This window comes from Parasteatoda tepidariorum, chromosome 10, assembly GCF_982258835.1.
Source record: "Parasteatoda tepidariorum strain Cologne lab strain chromosome 10, Ptep-v5.0, whole genome shotgun sequence".
Classification (NCBI taxonomy): domain Eukaryota; kingdom Metazoa; phylum Arthropoda; class Arachnida; order Araneae; family Theridiidae; genus Parasteatoda; species Parasteatoda tepidariorum.
Genome location: NC_141764.1, coordinates 78,227,621 through 78,249,177, shown reverse-complemented (window position 1 = coordinate 78,249,177; position 21,557 = coordinate 78,227,621). Strand labels below are relative to the sequence as shown.

General features: G+C 33.7%; 1 protein-coding gene across 1 annotated transcript in view; it reads right to left on the bottom strand.

Moving 5' to 3' along the window:
• Positions 1-21,328, bottom strand: part of LOC147803041 (uncharacterized) — a 48,488-nt gene extending 27,160 nt beyond the window's left edge. Inside the window, exons 1-4 of the mRNA XM_087152853.1 lie at positions 21,092-21,328; positions 15,612-16,350; positions 13,812-15,437; positions 12,695-13,712 (exon numbers count right to left, since the gene is read on the bottom strand). Coding sequence (XP_087008979.1) covers positions 12,695-13,712; positions 13,812-15,437; positions 15,612-16,350; positions 21,092-21,328 — 3,620 coding nt within the window. The remainder of the gene's footprint in view (positions 1-12,694; positions 13,713-13,811; positions 15,438-15,611; positions 16,351-21,091) is intronic.
• Between the last annotated feature and the right edge of the window lie 229 nt (positions 21,329-21,557).

The window sequence follows — 21,557 nt, the reverse complement described above, 5'->3', positions numbered from 1 at the left end:
TTTTTAGCTAGAAATCACGCGATTTAGTATTTTTTAGTAACAATTATAATAATAAATTTAATCTTCTTAGCAATAAAAATTATCACGCACAAATTACGCGTGTATTTATCCGACGTTTTTTTTTTTTTTTTTTGTTAATTTTGATTACGTCTTCTCTCTTCTTCTCAATTTTTCGAGCCCTCTTCACTTTTCGAAAAATTGCGCCTGTTTTCACTCTACTTATTATTTTTATTTATTAATTTTTTTTTTCCGATTTTGATCACGATTTCTCTCAATTTTCCAAACTCTCTTTCATTCTGAAAACATTATATCTGTATTCTTCTTACTTTTTTTTGCTTGTTTTTCTAAACTCTCTCTCTCTCTCTCTCTCTCTCTCTCTCTCTCTCTCTCTCTCTCTCTCTCTCTCTCTCTCTCTTTCTCTCTCTCTCTCTCTCTCTCTCTCCCTCTCTCTCTTTTGATTCCTCTTTAATTCTCAAAAAACTATACCTGTATGCATATTACTTTTTTATTTTAATTTTTATCACGATCTCTCTCTTTTTATCAGTCTTTCGATCTCTCTTTCATTCTCTAAATATTATGCCTGTATTCATCGTACTATTTTTGCTTATTTTAGTCACGCTCTCTCTCTCTCTCTCTTTCTCAATTTAGCGATTTTTTTCAATTCTCAAAAAATCATGCCTGTATTCGTCCTACTTCTCTTGATTATTTTGATCACCTTCTCTCACTCTTTCTCAATATCTCCTTAATTCTTAAAAAATAATGAATCTATGCATAATACTTTTTTGTAAACTTTGATCACGTTTTCTCTAACTTTCTCAATATTTCTTTAATTCTCAAAAAATTATGCATCTATGCATAATACTTATTTGTAAACTTAGATCACGTTCTCTCGTTTTCTCAATTTTTCGAGCTCTCCTTATTTCTCAAAACATGTTTGCTATTTGTTAATTATTGTTTTGTTATTTTGTTAATTTTGATCAATGTCTCATTTTTTTTTCCTTCTTGGAGTTATAGTCCTTCTTTTTTCTTGGTTTGAAAATTAAGGAGAGCTTTTGGAATTTTCCTTAATTTTACAAAAAATTACGTTTGTATTCATCCTTTCTTATTTATTTATTTTATTTTATTATTGCTGTTGTTAATTTCGATCATGCTCTCTTTTTCTCAACTCCTCGAGCTCCAAAAAAAAATTATGCCACTATGCATCTTTCTTCTTCTTTGTTCATATTCTCTCTCTTTTTTTTCCTTCCTAAATTTGAGTTCACCCTATTTCTTCAAAAATTACGCCAGTTTTCATTCATTTCACCTGTAAATTCTGATCATGCTGTTTCGTTTCCATTTAATTTTTTAAACCTTAGCCAATCCATAAAAAGTTTCATTGTATCCATACTACTTTTTTTGTTAATTTTAATCATACTTAATTCATTGTTTCAATCTTACTCTATCTTTTCAATTCTTAAACTTTCTCCAATGAACATTTCACGCATTTATGCAGTTGTCATATTTTTCTTGTGGTTTTGTCTTTTCTATTCTGTCACTTTTATTTATTCTGCCGATTTTTTACAAATTCACAAAAGCAAGATTATTCTGTATTCGTATTCATTCTGCCTCCTCTATAATTTTTTATTTTCCTCTTTCATTTAATTTTTCAAATTTTCCCCAATTTATGAAAAAAAAAATACCGAATTCAATCTTCTTTTTCTGCTAATTTAATCACGATCTTACACTATAATTTTTCAATATTTCCCATATTCATAAGATCTGATCCCTGTATTCATTATTTTTTTTTCTATGAAATTTCTTCAGATTCTCTAAATTTCCATTAATTTTTCAAGTTTTACCTGATTCACAAAAAAAATTTTCTTGTATTCAATCCTACTTATGGCTCTCAATGTTTTTCATGCTTTTACTTTTTCAAACTTTTCCCGAATCCACGAAAAAAAAATTTATTTGAAGAAATTCTATGTAGTATATATGTTGCGATGTGATAGAATTCGCATCTATTTCAAAATGAATTCTCATACAAGGTTGCAAGGTTTATTCACAAAGAATAATCATGCAAGGTTTATTCATAAAGAATGATCATACAAGGTTTATGCATAAAGAATGATCATACAAGGTTTATTCATAAAGGATGATCATACAAGGTTAATTCAGGAGTTCTCATACAAGGTTTATTCATAAAGAATGATCATATAAGGTTTATTCATAAAGAGTTATCATATAAGGTTTATTCATAAAGAGTGATCATACAATGCTTATTCAGGCGTTCTTATACAAGGTTTATTCATAAAGAATGATCATGCAAGGTTTATTCATGAGTTCTCATACAAAGTTTATTCATGAAGAATGATCATACAAGGTTTATTCATGTATTCTCATGCAAGGTTTATTCATAAAGTGTGTTCATGCAAGATTTATTCATGAGTTCTCATACAAGGTTCCTTAACTTATTATGCGATTCAGAAACTCCAGCGCTTCTTCATTGGATTAATCAAACTTCAGGGTTCAGAAAAAATCACCATTACGCTCTGAATTCCAGATTTTCTATTTTTAGCATTATTGGAATCATAAACTAATTTAAATTTGCTGTAATCTCTCAATGATGCTCTAAGTTTCAATTAAATATATTTTCCAACCGTTATTTCAGTTTCCACCAACATTCATTAACTCCTTCATACGTGATTTATAAACTCTCACATATTTATAATTTATATTGAAAAAATACATGTTATATAACTGATTTTTATTAATTGGAATTCATGTAATGTTTTAAAAAAACACTTATATATTTATGAATAATAAATTACATAAGATGTGACAGAAAATGTGATATGAATCAAAAACTCTTACATATTTATAAATAATAGTTTCCATCTAACATAGCAAAATACCAGAGGCAGTTAGTAAGCTCTTACATATTTGTTAAAAAGAGTTACACGAGTTATGATTCATAAACACTTGCATATTAATAAATAAGAGTTTACTTGAAATACAATAAGTCTCATAGGCAATTTTCTTGGAACATTCTTTCCATTTTTCAAATTGATTTGAATTAAATGCGAGACAGACATAAATCTTCCAGACAGCCGGCATTTAAACTGGATTTTTATTTGAAATATTTCATTCTTACCAATATCTCAAATAACAATCATTATTAAAGGCCCTTCTTTATTTTCAATGAAAAAAAAAATATTTCAAAGTAATCTAATAACCAGCAGATCTATTTTATCGGACGAAAACCTAATTCCAAAAGCATTATGTCTCTTTTATATGACAGAATTACGTCATCCCTTAATGACTATCCGAAATTCGAATATAAATTTTCGAACGCCCTTCCCACTTACCACCTGAACAGTAGCTCGTCAAAAGAATGGATCGATTATGCGCATTCCAATTTTCCAGCAATCAACTCTTCAGCCCTTTCTTTTCCAGAACGTTTTTTTTTTTATTTAAAGAGAACAAAAAATTACCACCTAAGTGATATTCTGAACAATGGTAATGTAAGTTGAAACAAAAACCTATTTTGGGTTTTTGGATGGACCAATGCGTGGGCGATGAGGGAGCAATTAGAACCTAATCTCGACGACACTTGTGAATAAAGACGCGTATCCAAAAAAGGTGCGGGCAAATATTTAAAGAATCCATTAACGATTCCCGAAGATGGATTATCATACGGTAATTACCGGCTTCAAAAGGGAGACGGTTTCCTCGTTGTTAACCGAAAGCGTACCAAAGGGATTTGGTACACCGTATAACGCTTCAAATGGTACAGTTAATGAGCTAGACGTGTGTTGCCATTCGAAGTGAAATAAAATCAAACGGAATTTATTCTATTTATGTATTCGCATTCGAATGGGGTCTGGACTTTCATTCTTTTAATTGGATTTCTATGTTTTTATAGGAAAGACGCTTTTCGAAGCTTGTGCAAATAAAGAAAAGTCCATCAGCAAATTGTGTCGCGCTTCATTAAGCGAATTAGCCCAACCCCTTTCTGTACCATTAATCTCTATTATTACGTCTTCCAGAAAGAAAGGGCTGGAATTCTTTGCCTAAAATAAAAATTCCATTTTCATTTTTATCTTTCACTTATTCCATTAATCGTACACTAAAGAAGACGAGACCAAAGGGTGCGGCTTTCCCACGTCCTTTCGGAAACAGGGAGACATTTCTCCCTAGAGTTTATATCCCTTTTTACCCCACAAATGCTTTTTCCAGGGGGTGTCGGACCGAACAATCTGCTCGTTAATGGGAGGTTAGTGGCGATTAGCGTTCAGGGTGCTTTGTGGTAAAGAAGAATACAGTGACACTACCTCCTACCGGGAGTTTTACGACTGCAGAACTTCTTTTGGGGGAAGGCCGCCTCCGCTACGGGGGGTTTGACTTTTTCTGCGTTCGAAAAAGGGGTGTCTTCAGCGTCCACCCGTCTCTACCTTGACGATAATGCGGAGATTATAGTAGCGTTTAAAAAGGCAACTTTCTCACATGAAACAGCTCAATTTTCCGGTGCATTTTTCAATTTCGGTTTCAGTACCAACCCCCCATTATCCTTCTATCTGTAGTTCGACTCTCGGACAGGTAACACACAAATTACTTTTTCTCTTTTTGGCAGACTAGTTTGGAACTCTTCAGGAGGGCATCGTGTGAAGCTTCAACAGTACAAATGATGCATTTTTTTTAAAGGTACCTCCTTTTATCTCGATCTCAGAGGTGGTCGCGGTTCTTCAAGGTGTCCGCAAAACGTTCTATTCATCGTTAGAAAAAATCTATGGTTGTCTGGAGCAAACATATCTTTTAAACATAACTGTCTTATCTCTCCCCTCACCCACCAGAAAGAAACGAGACAAATTGCACCATTAAACATATAATTGTGTGGAAAGGTAAATCTTTTGAGAAAGCTGAAATTTTTAAGCATTTAACACGATTCTGTTGTTTTAAATACTTTTTTCTTTCCTTTAAAAAAGGAGAAATCCCATCTTTATTTAGCAAATTCGCAAGGGATTTCTTTCAATTTTTTTCTACTAGCGTTGAAATCAGTGGCGTGGTGCTGATACGGATGACGAAGGGTGTTACGGTCCCGGGCATCCAGGCACAAGCCAATTTTTTCAATTTTCTCTTTCCTGCTAGCGTTTAAATCAGTGGCGTGGTGCAGATATGGGTGACAAAGAGTGCCCTAAACCCCAAAAATCCAGGTGCAAGTGATTTCTTTCAAAAAAGAATTTTCTGCTAAAGTTGAACTCAGTGGCGTGATGCAAATATGGGTGACGAAGAGTGCCAGACATCCACATGAAATCTATTCTGATGAGCTTTATGATGATATTAATTTCTTTAATCAATAGATACTTAACTCAAATGGATACTTAATTCAATAGATACATAACTCAAGCAAACTGTTTTATGAAAAATAAAACATGATATGAAGATAGGGTATACTTTACGCTACGTACAAGTAAAGCCAAACAACATGAAAAATTTATTAATGAAATTTGATTTTCAAACAAATTTAAATAATACAGTTTTCGTTCATTAAAATTTAAATCTTCTTTACATTTTGGAATAATTTAAGAGCATTTAGTTGGAAAGCTTTTTCTAATTAAATTAGCTTTTCTTGCTTTCTAACCATACATCGTGGAAACCATTTGTTGGTATATGTTGAGATTTTTAATGCTATTTCTGTAAATATTTTTTATCACAAGCATTTCCGAAAATTATGAGTAAAAATAAACTTAATAACTTCGACTTCGAATTATGTAAAGTTAATTTTTAATTGAAGGAAAAAAATCTATAAAGAGTAGAGGTTATGGGTCGTTCAAATATTACTCCACAAATCTGAACTTCACCTTCCCCCTTGTCAGCAAAAATAAGCAAATCACAAATCCTTGCCCATCCTTACGAAAGAAAGTGACAACAATCTCTCTTATTGTTTTTTTGTTTTAACTTTGACTTTGATTGTAGAAATCCAATTTTAAGATTGAATTCAAGCAATCGAAATGAACTTGCATGAAACAAAATTTACTTTCTTATTCATTTTATAAAATTTTGAGCAAAATATTCTTCAGGAATCTTTTTTTATTTTTAATTCTATGATCGAAACTCTTAGCCATCTCTTCGAAGTCATTTTTTCATAATTTTTCTTTCTTCAAATTTAATTTGAAGATCAAATTTAAATTTTTTTCAAGTGCCCTTTTTTGCTACTTTTTGAAAAAATCAAAATAAGGAGATTGTCGTAAATAAGTCTGACGTAAGAACTGTTCATAACCACTCCTTCCACCTTGTCAGCAAAGATAAGCAAATCACAAATTTCCTTCCTTTTTTAGGTGCTTACGTGATGTTTAAACGGCTTTTACGGAAAGCTAAAAAAATTAATTAATAAAAAACCTCGTGTAGAACTTGTTTCTTCAGAACATATTAATCACAAAAATGAAATGACAGAATCATATTTAAATTTTTTTTCAAAAAAATAGTTCAATTGTAAATCATATTATTTAAAAACGTAAGGGAATCATTAAAATTTCCAGAATAAATTGTTCTACAATTAGAACTCACAATAAAATGGACTTCGACCTAGAAATTGAAGTGTTTTCAAAATATTTTTTAACATATTTTTCCAGAAGACCCTTCAATTTTATGAGACAAAAAGCTCAAAGCTTTAACTTCAATTATTAGGCCCATTCAAATATTACGTAAGCACATTTCTGGAAATTTTGGACTCCCCCCCCCCCAGTCAGCAATAATAAGCAAATCTCAAACCCCCATGCATGCTTACTTAAGAAAGACACAACCTACCTCCCTGATTTTTGCTTTAAATTTGACTTTTACTGTAGTAATTTAATTTTAAGAATAAATTCAAATGAAAGACATAACGCTGCGCAAAACAAAATTTACGTTTTTAATTATTTTTTAAAGCTGTGAGTAGTTAATTTTTATGAATCTTTGAGGGTTTTCCTCCCGTAATCAAAACTTTTGATCTAAAAATTTCTTCTAAGAAGTTTTTTTCCAACTTTTTTTTTTAACCTAATTTAACTATTTATCGAATTTCGAAATTTTTTTTTGTGTTCAAATTTTTTTCTCATTTTTTATTTTATATTTCAGCATGTTAAGAAAATTAGGAAAATAAGGGGATATTAATATCTTATGTAAGCATTGCATACAACCCTCTTCACCCGTTATCAGTAAAAATAAGCAACCAACATGTCTCCTCCCACACTGAAAAACATTCCGAATCAAATTACGGTACTCAGTACAGCACCCTGAGTGCAGCGTCCGTAAAGTTTCATACCTTAATTTTTTCAGCAGTATTTATTTAATTACAAGTATTCAGTGTTTTTGCACTAGATATTACAGAAAAAATTAAAGTATATCAGATCTTTTGTTCCGTAAGATTTTGCGGCAAAAATGGATTTTACGGTAAAAAGTACTGTCATCCTGAGTGCCGAACATTTTAAATTGCACCTCAGGTATAATGTATTATTTGAAGGACCCCTAATAAATTGTTTTTGAAAGGAAAAATCACGCAGAAGAAAGAGTAAATATTTTTTTAAAAATTATTTTCCATAAAATAAGTTTATATGCAATAAAAAAAGATAAAATTAGGTTAAATAAAAAATAAAAAAAACTTTTAACTACAGATTCAAATAGATTTTTATATGATGAAAACAAAATTAGTTTAAATTTTTAAAAGATAGAAAAAAAGAGTGAAAGAATTGAAAAATAAATTTTATTGTGAGTAAAATACTTTTTTGTCGATAAATAGAATGTTTTCAGCGATATAGCTTTCAACCACTCTCCTGATGATACAATTGGAACATTTTTCTGATTTCCGCTTCTCGACGCTAAATTTTAAGTGCAAGAAATTCAAAGGAAAAAAAATTTTTTTTGTTTTGACAAAATAATTTTGTAATACATTTTAAACTTGTAGAAAATCTGCTTTTCGGGCAGCTTAGATTGCATTCGTAGTACGTATTCATAAAAATCTGATCCTCAGTTTTTAATTGGAGAATTTTTTCTAATAGTAGAATAAAATACTCTCCCCCTCTTACATATTTTATATAATATTCAACATATTTCTGATGAATAAATTTTAGAACAAGCCAGTAATCACTTGACTTACATTGAAGACTAAAATATGTACAATTATTTTATTACATGTAAATAGATCTGTTTGAAATAAGTAATTATTACATTAAATTTTTTGCTCTTATTTAGATACAGATAGTCTGAAAAGGTAGTTGTATCAAGTTCTTTTCTTATATAAGATTCTTAGTTCTTTTATAAACATACATAAAACCCTCTTCCCCAATTGTCAACAAAAGTAAATCCCAGAGTTGTTTACATATACAGTCAAAGAAAAAAGAAAAAAAAGAAGACGTTGAACTTTAAATTATATCAGTACCTAGATTCATAATATGGTGAAACGTTAATAAGGTGTAAAATTCAACCTTATTTCCGTTCAAATTGAATCATAGTATTGTTTAATCAGGCTTAATATGATGTAACATATTTGTACGGTTATATGATTTAACATAGTTGAACATAGTTTGAATGTGTTCAACATGCTCCAAAACTTCGAACAGCATGTTTTTGAACGATCTTTTAGCTGTGTTTTTCACTGCTCTTTTACAAATGAAAATAATTATGCAATAATAACAATAGCAGTAATAAAACGCCGTAGTCTAAAAGCATTGCACTTGTGGTAAAACTATAATTTTAATTATAACCGTTTTATTTTATAACCGTCGTTGAACAGCAGACCTAATTTTTTGGTTTATGACTACTAATGTTCAACTCCGTAGCCTTGTAATTTTGAACCCAATCCAGAAGACAAGGGAACTACTGGATCAAGTATTGGGAGAAATTTGTCTTTGTGGAGAACTTTTTTTGATGGAACTAACCCGCATTGGCGTTACATTGAGAGGAAGACCACGAGAACCTCTCACGGTTAGCCTGACGTCAAAGGGACTCAAACCCATAATTCGTCAACCACCTGAGGATATTTCACATCAGCCCTGTGGTCGGTGCAAGCTTGATGCGGATTCGTATCGACCAGACATCACTGGGTTTCGAACCTGCTCACCTCATTGGAAGGCGACCACTCTATCTCCTGAGCCATCACTGCTCGATAGATAGATAGATATTGCCGAAAAGAATTATCTGGGATTTAAAATGGACAAATAGCTTAAACATTTTAAAAGTTATTGTATTTTATAACCGTGTTTGAACTCACAGAAGTTGTGAGAACATTATATTATTTGCAAAAAATTGCTGTCATGTGACGTCCGAGCCTTAAAAAAACAACCTTAAAACTTTGTGGAAAATATATAGGGGGAGGGAACAAACCTGTGGTCATACTGCTTTAACAAAACAGGACTTCTGAAGCTTACTTTGAACCAGATCTCTCCTGTAATCAGTAATTAACAAACTATCCCTGAGATGATTACGTAATATTTGATTGAAATTTTAAGACGGTGGGAAGAAAACATTATTAAAAAAAAGTTCAAGCAATAACTTCTAAACAAAACTCAAAACAGAAAATGACTTCAAAACCATGCTTAGATAAATACTAGCCTCTCCAGCAATCAATAAATTATTATTCAGGTAGTTTCTAAATGGTTAAAAGACTAAATTCGTAAAATACAGTGAAACCTGCCAAGTTGGCCACCCTTGTAAGTTGGGCACCAGCATAAGTTGACCTCAATTATCAAGAACGGAATTTTTCCTATATAATATAAAGAAGAAAAACCTTTGTAACTTGACCATCTGTCTATCTTGTATGTTGACCACTGAAATAAGTCAATTTTGTCTAGGAGTATTATGGAATTCTATTCTAAAACCCTCATAAGTTGACCAGAAAAGAAAAAAAATTCAGAAAATTTTCTGTCATTTTGGCAATGTGTGTTAAAATTTCACTTGTTTGGTGAAATAGTGTAAAAAGCTAATCTAAACCCTTTTGTGAGTTGACCATCAGGGGAAACTGTAAGGGGTCAGCTTTTGACCATTTCTTTCATCCGTTCATTGAAAACAGGTATGTTAGTTGAAAAGTTGCTCTTCCAGTCGAGCATTTGAATAAATGAATGCTCTGAAATATGCTTTGATCCTTTATTTATGGTCTTTGATCTTTAAGGGTAGTAAATAAATTTTAAAGTGTTCAAATAATTTTATTTTGTTAAAGTTTTCAAATTACATGTTCTCGTGTTCTGGTATTTTAAGAAATTATATTTATTAAACGCTTCACATGCATAACTAACGAAATATTTTTTTTTTAAAAATTAGTTAAATATTAGAATTATAAATATCAAATTGAAGTTCATTGAGGTTTAAACGCATTTCTTAAGATATTCATTTGCATATTTTCTGAATAAATTTTTTAAGTCAAATAAAAAAAAAATTTAATTTATAGCAGTGAAAAAGTAAACAATGATCCACCCCCTCTATAAGTTGGCCACTAGTCTAAGTTGACCACTAAAACAACGCACCACAAGTGGTCAACTTACACAAGTTTTACTGTACGTAGAATACGTAAAATACATAGGACAGAAACAAATTTCGCACATGAGGCACAACAAAGAACAAACCTTCTACGGCAATAATAAAGAAGCGACTTTATAGCGATACCCATTTCTAAAAAACTGTTCCACTTTCAAAAAAGCTATTTCCTTGTATGCAAGAATTAAAATCTTTATAATGACTTTTCTTTGAAACTAAGTTTTACCAATAACTCAAAAGTCAATATGAAATCAACTCTTGCATGGAAAAAACAATTAGGAGCCTCAATTTACCCGAAACTTCAAGTCACATGATTAATTTTTTTCACCTACTCACAATTAGTAAAAATTTGAAATTCCATATAAGTCCTGATGCGAGCTTCATGATCAATTAACGAAATTATTTGCTTAAAACGAGGCCAGCATTATAACCAGGTTTGTATATTTGATGATTGGAAGTTGAAAATAATAGACGAATTATTGAGGCTTCAACCAATCCAGTTAATAATTTATAGAATGGTGGAAGAGTTATACTGATTACAAAACACAGAAGGGGAGATGCGGCGCTCCGGTAGGCAGGGCACAATCATCATATTAAGCGTTCCGCAATATTGGTCATCAAAAATTCATGGTGTTATTCTATACTTCGAGCGATTTAGAGAAAGGGTTGAAAAATTCAATGAATGGAAAAAGTTTCTGGAGGGCATTGGATCGTTAAATTGAAGAGATCTTTCAAATAAATTTGAACTTTATAAAGGTAATTTTTTTCCTTTTGAAAAAATGCCAGCTTTCGTATAAAACTGCGCAGTGAATGTTTATAGTTTAAAGCCGTTTATGCAATGAAGCTTTATCTGAATGTTTTACTAAATGTTTATATTTCCAGACCGGTCAGGCAATAAGAATGTCTTTAATGCATTTTAGATGATTCAAAGTTCTAGAAAATGAGCAGAAAGCAAACTCTGTAACTGTTTATACTATACACTCATAGTATATACATTATAGAATGAACTTCCAGAAACAAAAATTCACTTTATATATATATATAAATATATGTAATACAAAAATTATAAATACTCTTGAATTAATAAAACCATTAAAACTCTTTCGTTTTTATAAAATGTCTTTGGTAAAGAATAGATGTAGAAATTCTATTTTGGGACTTCAAGGCTAAAAACATACCATTGAATTATAATTAGATTTATATTTCAAAGGAGGAGTTATTTTTATAATCTTGTCCCTCTTTCACTTCCATATTAGGAAGCATTAAATGATTTTCATTAATGAGTAGAGTTACAAGGTATGTACGACTGGAACCTGTTTACATCAAAATCTGTAAGTATTTAATGCGGGACCGATGGTTTTCGCATGTCTCTTACTGATTAACGTGTTCCATAAATATCTGCCGGAACCATCCGGAGTTTGGCCCACACACCCTCCCTTGTGGAGTGGGGATGTGAACTGTTATAACCACCAGCCTACCCTTAAATAAACCTGTTTAGAACGTATTATAGCTTATGACTGCATTATTAAAACTGAATACAACAATGATAACAGGGATGTAGCCCTGTTATTATAGTGCTTACCTATATAAAATATTAAAATCCCTTCATTATTAATTTCTTTAATATATATATATATATATATATATATATATATATATATATATATATATATATATATATATATATATATATATATATATATATATATATATATATATATATATATATATATATATATTATATATATATATATATATATATATAAAAGAAATTAATAATGAGGGGACTTTAATATTTGTTGGATTTTGTTGAGAGCAAATCAGACTGAAAGTCACGTAGAACAAACTGAAAACTTAACTTTTATTTACATCCAAAAAGAATATAAAAACAATAAGATGTTGCCAGCACAGGAAACTCAAACTATCTAACTAATCTCGAACTCAAACCTCAACATCCTCCCCACCCTGGTCGACCTCGAGGGGGATGACCAGAGCTACCGGACGGGTTATATTGTGACCATTAACTCTCAGCTCACAGGATCTTATTTTTCCATCTCGTCCTTCATGCAAGTTCACCACTCTAGCTTTCTTCCACATGTGACGTGGTCGGACATCTTCTTGTAGAAGTACAATATCGCCAATTCGGATGTTAATGATATTGTCCTGATTACGAACTTGATGAAATGACCGCAATTGAAGCAAATATTCCTTAGACCATTTTTTCCAAAAGCAGTCGAGTAAGTCCTGCTGTTGCTTGTAGAATTTTCTTAGCTTTGTGTTGTTATTTGGGCTGGATGGAATGGCCGTTAGTTTCCGTCCTGTCACGAAATGGCTTGGTGTTAAGGCTGTGGAACTGTCATCTTCGTATATCAATGGTCGGCTGTTCAGAGCGGCTTCTATTCCAATGAGGGCCGTGGACAGACCTTCCTCGTCAAGAAGTGCTCGTCCGAGTACCTTTCGTAAACATCGCTTGACAACTCCTATTAGGCGTTCCCACCAGCCTCCCCACCAAGCCGCTCGTGGGGCGATAAATTTCCAAGTTATGCCATTTTGGGCATAATATTGCTGAGTTTTAGCTGATGACAGAACTTGCCATAGCAGAATCAAGTCCTTATTTGCTGCATGAAAAGTGGTAGCATTGTCGGTATAGATTGTGTGTGGGAGTCCTCTGCGGCCAACAAAACGTTGTAGTGCCAAAAGAAATTTGTCTGTGGTAAGATCCGACACAAGTTCAATGTGTAATGCACGTGTTGTTGCGCAAGTAAATAGTGTTATGTAGGCTGTGTCTCTTGATTTCAAACATCGAATATTCACGGGTCCAGCAAAATCAATTCCTGTGGTAGTAAATGGAGCAGAAGGTACAACTCTTTCAGGAGGTAAAGGAGCTTCGATTTGTTTTCCGCATTTCGCTTTGAACAGCTTGCAAGGTAGGCATTTGTGAATAACTTGCTTTATAGCTTGACGTCCTCTTAAAATCCAGAAGGTTGAACGTAACTCGGACAGGATTATACGCACACCTAAGTGGTGGAGTCGTATGTGTGTATGCTGGATCAAAAGGTGGACAAAATAGTGTTTACCATCGAGCAATAAAGGGTGTCGAGTGTCAGAAGAAATGTTTGAAAATTGCAGCCTTCCCCCAAGGCGTAAATAATTATCTTCGAGAAAGGGATTGAAACAGGAAATTTTGGATTTTTTCGGCAGAGGACTTTCCGCTTTTAAGGCATTTATTTCAGCTGAGAAACATTGATTCTGTACAGTCTGTATCCAATAGTTTTTAGCTTTCTCTATTTCATTACAATTCAGTTCATGAGTCATGCGTTGCTGTGTCTTACAGTTGCATACAAAACGTAGAATCCAGGCAGTGACACGAAGAAGTTTCGTGTAAGAACTATAACGAGATATATCTATGATGGGTTCTGTAGTTGCAACGTAGGAGGATTGAAATTTGATTTTTCGTGATTCAGCTTCAACTAAAGGTTGTGTACGTGTAGATAAAACTTTGATAGGCCAAGTTTCTGGATCATGTTTTAGCCATTTCGGACCATGCCACCAAGATTCTAAAATCGATAACTGTGATGGAAAGGTACCACGAGTAAGATGATCCGCAGGGTTATCTGTACCGGGACAGTGGCGCCATTGTGCTGAAGTAGTGTTTTGAAGGATTTCTGTTGTTCTGTTGCAGACAAATGTTTTCCACTGGTTAGGATTTCCCTTTATCCAACTTAAAGCTACAGTAGAATCGCTCCATAGTATTGCAGTGTGGGATTTCATGTTCGTTTCCTTGCAAAAATACTGGAGTAGGCGAGCTCCTAGTAGTGCAGCTAACAATTCAAGTCTCGGAAGGGTGACCCTTTTGATTGGGGCTAGTTTATTTCGACTGCAAATGAGATGGATCTCTGTGGAAATATCATCTGCGTGACGCGCGTACAAGCAAGCACCATATGCACGTTCCGAAGCGTCGCAAAACACATGTATGGTAACGTCGGAATTTTCGGAAAAGCCAATCCATCTTGGGATGCATATTTCATTCAGATAGTGTAATTCATTTATCCACTTGTGCCACTGCTGCGCTACAGATGGAGGTAATAGTTCATCCCACTGAATACCACTAAGCCATGTATCTTGAAACAATATCTTCACAACTACTGTAACTGGAGCAAACAAGCCTAGAGGATCGTAAAACTTTGACATCAACTTCAGTAGTAAGCGTTTTGTTACTGGTTCTTTACATGCTTGAACAATTTTTGTCTGCACATCAATTTGAAAAACATCACTGTTAGTATCCCATTTAACACCCAAGACTTGCGTGATATCCTTAAACGAGACGTTTTCTTGTTTCCACATATCTTTCAAAATCTTAGAATTTGTAGTCCATTTGTCTAATGGTAGGCTAATAAGTGATGTAAGTTGCTGCAGTTCTTGGTAAAGACTCAGAGCTTCAGTATCCGTAGACGTTCCGGTTACAAAATCATCCATATAGGTGTTATTCTCAATGTGTCTAGTTGCTGTAGGATATGCTTGTTTGTGTTTTGAAGCCAATTCACGAAGAGAAGCTGCTAATAAAAATGGACTAGAGACGAGTCCAAATGGAAGACGTGTGAATCGATAGGTTACAATTTTATCTTCAGTGCAGAGTTTCCCATCAGGAGTATATGTAGTATTGTACCAAATAAATCGTGTTGCATCTCTGTCTTCTTCTGCTAGAATCAGCTGCAGAAATGCTTGTCGCCCATCACTAGTGATTGCTATTTTAGAAAGTCGAAATCTCAACAATGTGGCTAAGATATTAGGAAGAAGATTTGGTCCTACTTCAAGAGCGTCGTTCAAAGATGGGTGACCTGGAGAATGTGAAGATGCATCAAAAACTATACGCCACTTAGTTTCTCCATTTGTGATTTTCTTTACAGCGTGATGGGGCAAGTAATATAAACCTTCCTCATTATGTGTTTCTGAGACAACTTCAACGTGTTTTTTATCAATGTAATCTTGCATGTGCTCAATATATTTTTCTTTGAATTCTGAATTTGCATGCATTTTCCTTGTTAAAGATTTAAATCGTTGAATTGCGACTTCATAATTGTTCGACGAAAGTTGAACTTCTGGTTTCCAAGGCAATTTTACAACTCTTCTACCATCGATGATTTCAAAAGATTGATGAAAGTTCGTTAAGAGTTCAGAGTTGTGAGGACTTATTTTTTCTTGTGTTGGTTGTATGCCAATGCTCTCTAAGTTCCAGAAATTTCGTACCACATTATCTAATTCCTGAGTTGAAGTATCCACATCGACATTATGAACCGTTGAAATGAAGGAAACTGTTGCGTGTGATCGAGTTCCACTAAGTACCCAACCAAATCTTGATGGGACCAAGGCCAGAGAATCCGACAACCTGACTGGAGCTTCAGAATTCATAACAATCCAGTAGTAATCTGCACCGATTAAAATCTCAATTGGTAAGTTCGACAATGAATCATCTGGATCAGCAAGTTTCATTCGCTTGTTTTTAGCAAAGAGTGAAACATCCGTTGATGAAGGTAGGTGTGATGCATATTTGTTGGAGCTTTCAAATGCAGTAACATTAACTTTAGATTTGTCCCAGATGCTTGATAACTGAAATTTGACTTGTCTTCGCTTGTAGCCAACATTAGCTGGGGATTCAAAGGCTTGAATGTCCAAATGTCTGGTTGAAATGATTGGAAGTTTTAAAGTATCCACAAGATTAGAAGAAACGAAACTAGATTGACTTCCACCATCCAAAAGACAACGTGTCAATTTTGTAATCCCAGTGGGCCCAGTTATGAAAACTCGTGCAGTTTGCAAATGAACGAAACTGGAAGGCGATACATCAATTTTGTTTGTAGATGTAGCCGCAGGCTGCTCATTGGTTTGAGGTTTGCATATTGATGTATGGTGTTTTCTCTTGCATTTGGCACAGCGAAATTTTTCTCTTCGGGGGCAATTTTTTTTGGTATGTCCTCGGTTAGTGCACAAAAAACATCTATTACTAGTCTTCAATTTCTGTATGCGCGCGTCTATGTCCGTTACAACATTGCACTGTTGAGGCCAATGTCCGACAGTTTCACAGAAAGGACAAAAGGGTGACATTATTTTACTTTTGGTAACTGATTTAGAATTCACATTAAAATTTTCTAAAGAGGACTTAATAGGATAGTCTGGAGCAAGTGAACCTTTAATATTACTTGCAGTAATTGATCCCTCGACCTCTTCTGATAAAAATTTCATTAATTTTGAAATATCGCTTTCACCAAAATTTTCACGTTTGGCATGTACAATCCAGTTACGACAGATTTCATGAGGAAAAGCACGAAGTATTTTCGGAGCCAAAATTCTTCCGTATGATTGAGTTTTTTCTCCTAAAGCATCTAAAGCCTGTATTCTTCGATTACAATCAATATATAACTCATTTATTGCTGCTGGAGAGTGATTTTTGACAGGTTTTAAGTTTTCTAAATAATCGAGATGAGCCTGTATTATTTTATCTTTATCGCCATATTTCGATTTCAAAATATCCTTTGCTGTTGCGTATGTTTCTGCAGTTATATTAATTCCATCAACTATTCGTTTTGCCTCTCCATCTAAATATCTCCGCAAAAAAACATGCTTGTCAATCAGCGATAAACTTTCGTTTTTGTCGATACAGTTTTCAAAACGCTCCCAAAAACTATGGAATTCTTCAATTTCGCCGTAAAACATATTTATTTTTATTGTAGGCAACTTTACTGTAACATTTGAAGGCGAAGCTGAAAAATTATTTATATTGGCAGCTGTTGGCGATGTTTCAGAAATTGAATTCGTATTCCGATTCTCTGTTCTTTTGAAATTAAATAACGCCAAATGAGCATTTTCTGTGTATCTTTCGCATTCTATTATGTCTTCCTGATATTCTTCATCATTTAAAAAATTATGTATTTCATCGTCTGCCAAGGTTAATTCTTTTATTTTATCTTGTAAACGTTCAATGTTGTATTCTTTTTCAGTTTGTGTACTAGCAGCATCGTTCAATTTCGTCGTTAGTTTCGTAATGGCGGTACGTAGCGTTGTTCGTTTGCGTTTAAATATTACAAGTTTTTCACTACCGGTAGCCATTCCAATTCAGATTTTTGACGAAAGTAATTATAAAAGGTTCAGTATGACTTACCGAGTTATTTCGGCACCAAATGTTGGATTTTGTTGAGAGCAAATCAGACTGAAAGTCACGTAGAACAAACTGAAAAAGAATACAACATTGAACGTTTACAAGATAAAATAAAAGAATTAACCTTGGCAGACGATGTTGGATTTTGTTGGACGATGTTGGCACCAAATGTTGGATTTTGTTGAGAGCAAATCAGACTGAAAGTCACGTAGAACAAACTGAAAACTTAACTTTTATTTACATCCAAAAAGAATATAAAAACAATAAGATGTTGCCAGCACAGGAAACTCAAACTATCTAACTAATCTCGAACTCAAACCTCAACATCATTTTACATAGGTGAGCACTGCTCCTACTCCTTCTACCTCGTTGTCAGCAAATCAGGAATTCCACCACCTTTTTTAGGTTCTTACGTAATATTTGAACAGTCTCTCGTGAAATTCAAATAAAAACGTTCTGTCGACTTAAGAATCTTGCAAATACTATTACGTAAACACCTAAGGAAGGAAAGGTTTACGAGTTGCTTATTATTGCTTTCTTGGAGATGGACCATCGATTCTGAAAGCAGGCTAATAAAACGTTTGAACAGTTTCCCATATAATAACATTGGTTAAAATCAGTTCTGAAATCTAGAATTTAATCAAAGCAAGAAAAAAAACACTCTTAGTTTGAAGTAAGACAGAAGCCAATTCAAATTAAAATGTTTAACCAATTGTTGACCATCAAACTACTTAACTACTTTTCGCTATTATTTTAATTAATAATATTATAGCTTAAAATTCAGAAATTAGTTTATCCTTTTTGAGTAGTAATATAGGTATTATATTACTGCTCTAAGATTATAACGTATTATTCAAAATATGGATGATTTCAAAACAACCACAATTACAAGAAATAACGCGTGTAATTCACTCCAAAAAATGGCAAAATTTGTGTAATAGCCTCAAAAGAGTTTAGTTTGCTACAATATTAAATCCTAAACTATTTTTATCTTTGAGGATATACGCTTAACAAAGTTATCAACTCAGGTTTAACTCCTTTACTGATATAATAAAAGTGATGATATTTAAGATGTGTAAAATGTTTAAAAGTAACAAGGATAAAACAAATTCTAAATTTCATTTACTACTTTTAATATTAGAATTCCATAGTTATTTTGTGCCCTAAATTTTGCTATTCCATTGCGTATCATCAGATATTTTTTGCATTTGGTTTTAATTTAATTTAACTTGGAAAGGTATTCGGCAAATTTGTAGTAAGAAAAGTATTATTGTTAGATCTCATTGTAGAACCGCCTTTTTTTGTAAAAAAAGGCTACAGCTTCTTTTTTCTCCCTAACGCACTTGCATGCAACCCAACAAAAATTGAATTCCAGTTTCTCCCGAAGCTCTTTCTTGTTCCTGATTCCAGGAGAAGAGCAGGATGAGCAGAGAGGATTGGTGTTATTGCGAGAGGAGGTGTTCGGGGGATGTCCCGTGATTGGGAGGTTGCCCGTATGTAACAATTGCGAGGAAATCTCCCTTGATGAATGAGTTGGGGGATGCACGTCAGGAATCTGTCGACACCACATGCTCCGGCCTCAGGCACCTGGATGACGTCATCATCCCAAAGAGGCCTGCAGCAAACATTGGATCAATAAGAGCGAAAATGGCCTTCGATTTGGCCAGAGAAATTCCCTTACCTGGCCCTTATCCAAGAGAACGATGAACCACCAGAATCCAATTTAATATCCCTCTTCAGAAGCTGCCTTGGCACCCCCCTCCAAGTGGTACGCGTGCCGCACCGGAAACCGAGCGGCACCATACCAAACGCCTCATAAGTGATATGCTCTCGCTCAAATTAGGCGTGTGCGGCGAGACAGGTAGGGAGCCAATTAAGTGAAATTCCTTGGAAGCGTCTGCATTCTGATTAGTTATTTTGGCGGGCATTAAACACACAATTTTGTTACCGCTGCGCGTGCCTCTGCCTGAAATGTATCTCTTCGTTTACGCATTCCAATTAAAAGTGAGACTCAAACACGGCAACAAAAGTAGCCGCGATGGCTTTTAAAGATTTTATCACCCAACTTAAGAAGAGTGAAAAAAATAAAACGGCAAATACCACCTTAATTGCTACGTAATAAACGCGCCAGCATCCCTATCATTTTCAACCGGTAGATGAACCCCCACTACGCTATCGCTATTTTAACAATTGAGATTTTATGTATTTAGTTTTCTATGTATGTAATGAACCCTTGTTCGCGTGGATTGAACCTAGTAGTCGGAATTAATTTTATGTGGTCATAAAGTTAAATTTAAAGCAATTGAATACAGGATTAGGCTATAATTAATGAAAAGATCTATGTTAAATAATATTTCTTCCGGTCTGAAGATTAATCGTACCATACTTTCTCGTTTTTGAAAGTCAAAAGGCTTACGTCATTATGCAAATTGCAATTTTGATAGTTCAAACAGTTGTTTCTACATGGTAAATCTGAAACAATCCGAGATTGTATTTAAGAATTTTAAGCATCATCTGGCTTATAATTTAACTGCCTAATTGTATCTTCACATTATAAAAGAGAGAACTAGCCGACCTGTATTTCTAGACATCTATGAACTAATTTGAGGGCTATCGGTACCATTTGGAACTATAAAATTGAACATGATGGTGCCAATTTAACAAACTTATGCACTTTCAACTTCAACACATTTTTCAATCAAAGTTTTTAATAGGACAAGCATTAAGACCAAAAGCAAACATGATTTTAACTGCAATTAAGAGTCATTCGTTTTAGTATTATAGTGCAAATGAGTCTCTGGGGGAAATACCGGCCCTCAATTTTAGCAGAATAGACATTCGAAGATGGGTGAAAGTGACCACCAAGAGACAGAAAGAACATTAATATAAGGTCAGATTAATGAAAAAATTGCATGCAAAAAGATTTGTCTTTCTATTTGCTCTCACGATACTGTATAACTAGACTCGAGGAAAGCAATTTGCATATGAGAAAAAAAATGCTTAGATCTCTGCAGCTGATGGCAGTGTTACATTTCAGCAATAGGTATGCTTAAAAGTTGGACCATATGTTCACTAAAAACCGCTAGTATTGTAATCTGTTTAAGTTTTAAGCAGATGACAATCGAATTTGCCTCTTAAGCATGAGAACCTTGATAGAAGGCTGAACAACTTCTTTCTAAAACTAGTTTCTGATTTACATGTTACTTAATTGAAAAAAGCATTAGGAATTTAAATTATAGAAATTTATTTATTTACATAACAACACAACATTCTTACAAATGAAAGGTACATAAAAGAATGAACTGCAATTTTTTTTCCATTACGGTTATAAAAACCATTACAGTCCATTTTGAAATGCTCATTCGAAACTTCAAATAGTTTAGTGAATTTTTCTTCTAAAATCATTAACATACTTTATAAAACAAAAATCTATTTGCATAGAGGGAAAACATTATTTACTCGCTTGCTTTTTCTTTCTCGTGGAAATTCACTCTTGTCGTTAAGCAATTCTTTTATAATTCGGACATCGTGAGATTTCAAAAGCAGATTCCCACAACACAAGCAAGCTGTAAACAAGACGAGGTCCAGCCTTTCGCTCTTATCAACATTCAAATCAGTGCATAATCTCTCCCCCGTGTGAGTGGACAACCGCCCACAAACCCTAGCACTTACGAGTTTTTCAAACAGAGACTTCATTTTGTTGAAGTGGCTTTGATGAGTTGTCAGGGAGCCAAAGTACATTTCTAAACGGGGAAGTAATTAGGAACGCGGTTTTCGTGTAGGCCTAATGACTTGTGCTTCGATTAAAGGCCAGTGAATCTCAAGAATTAAAACAAACTAAAAAAGAAAGTTCAACGCGTTTTTTGCGTGGCTTCCGTTCACTGTCACGCACCCTTCTGGTCACTATCACGCAGCAGCCACTTTG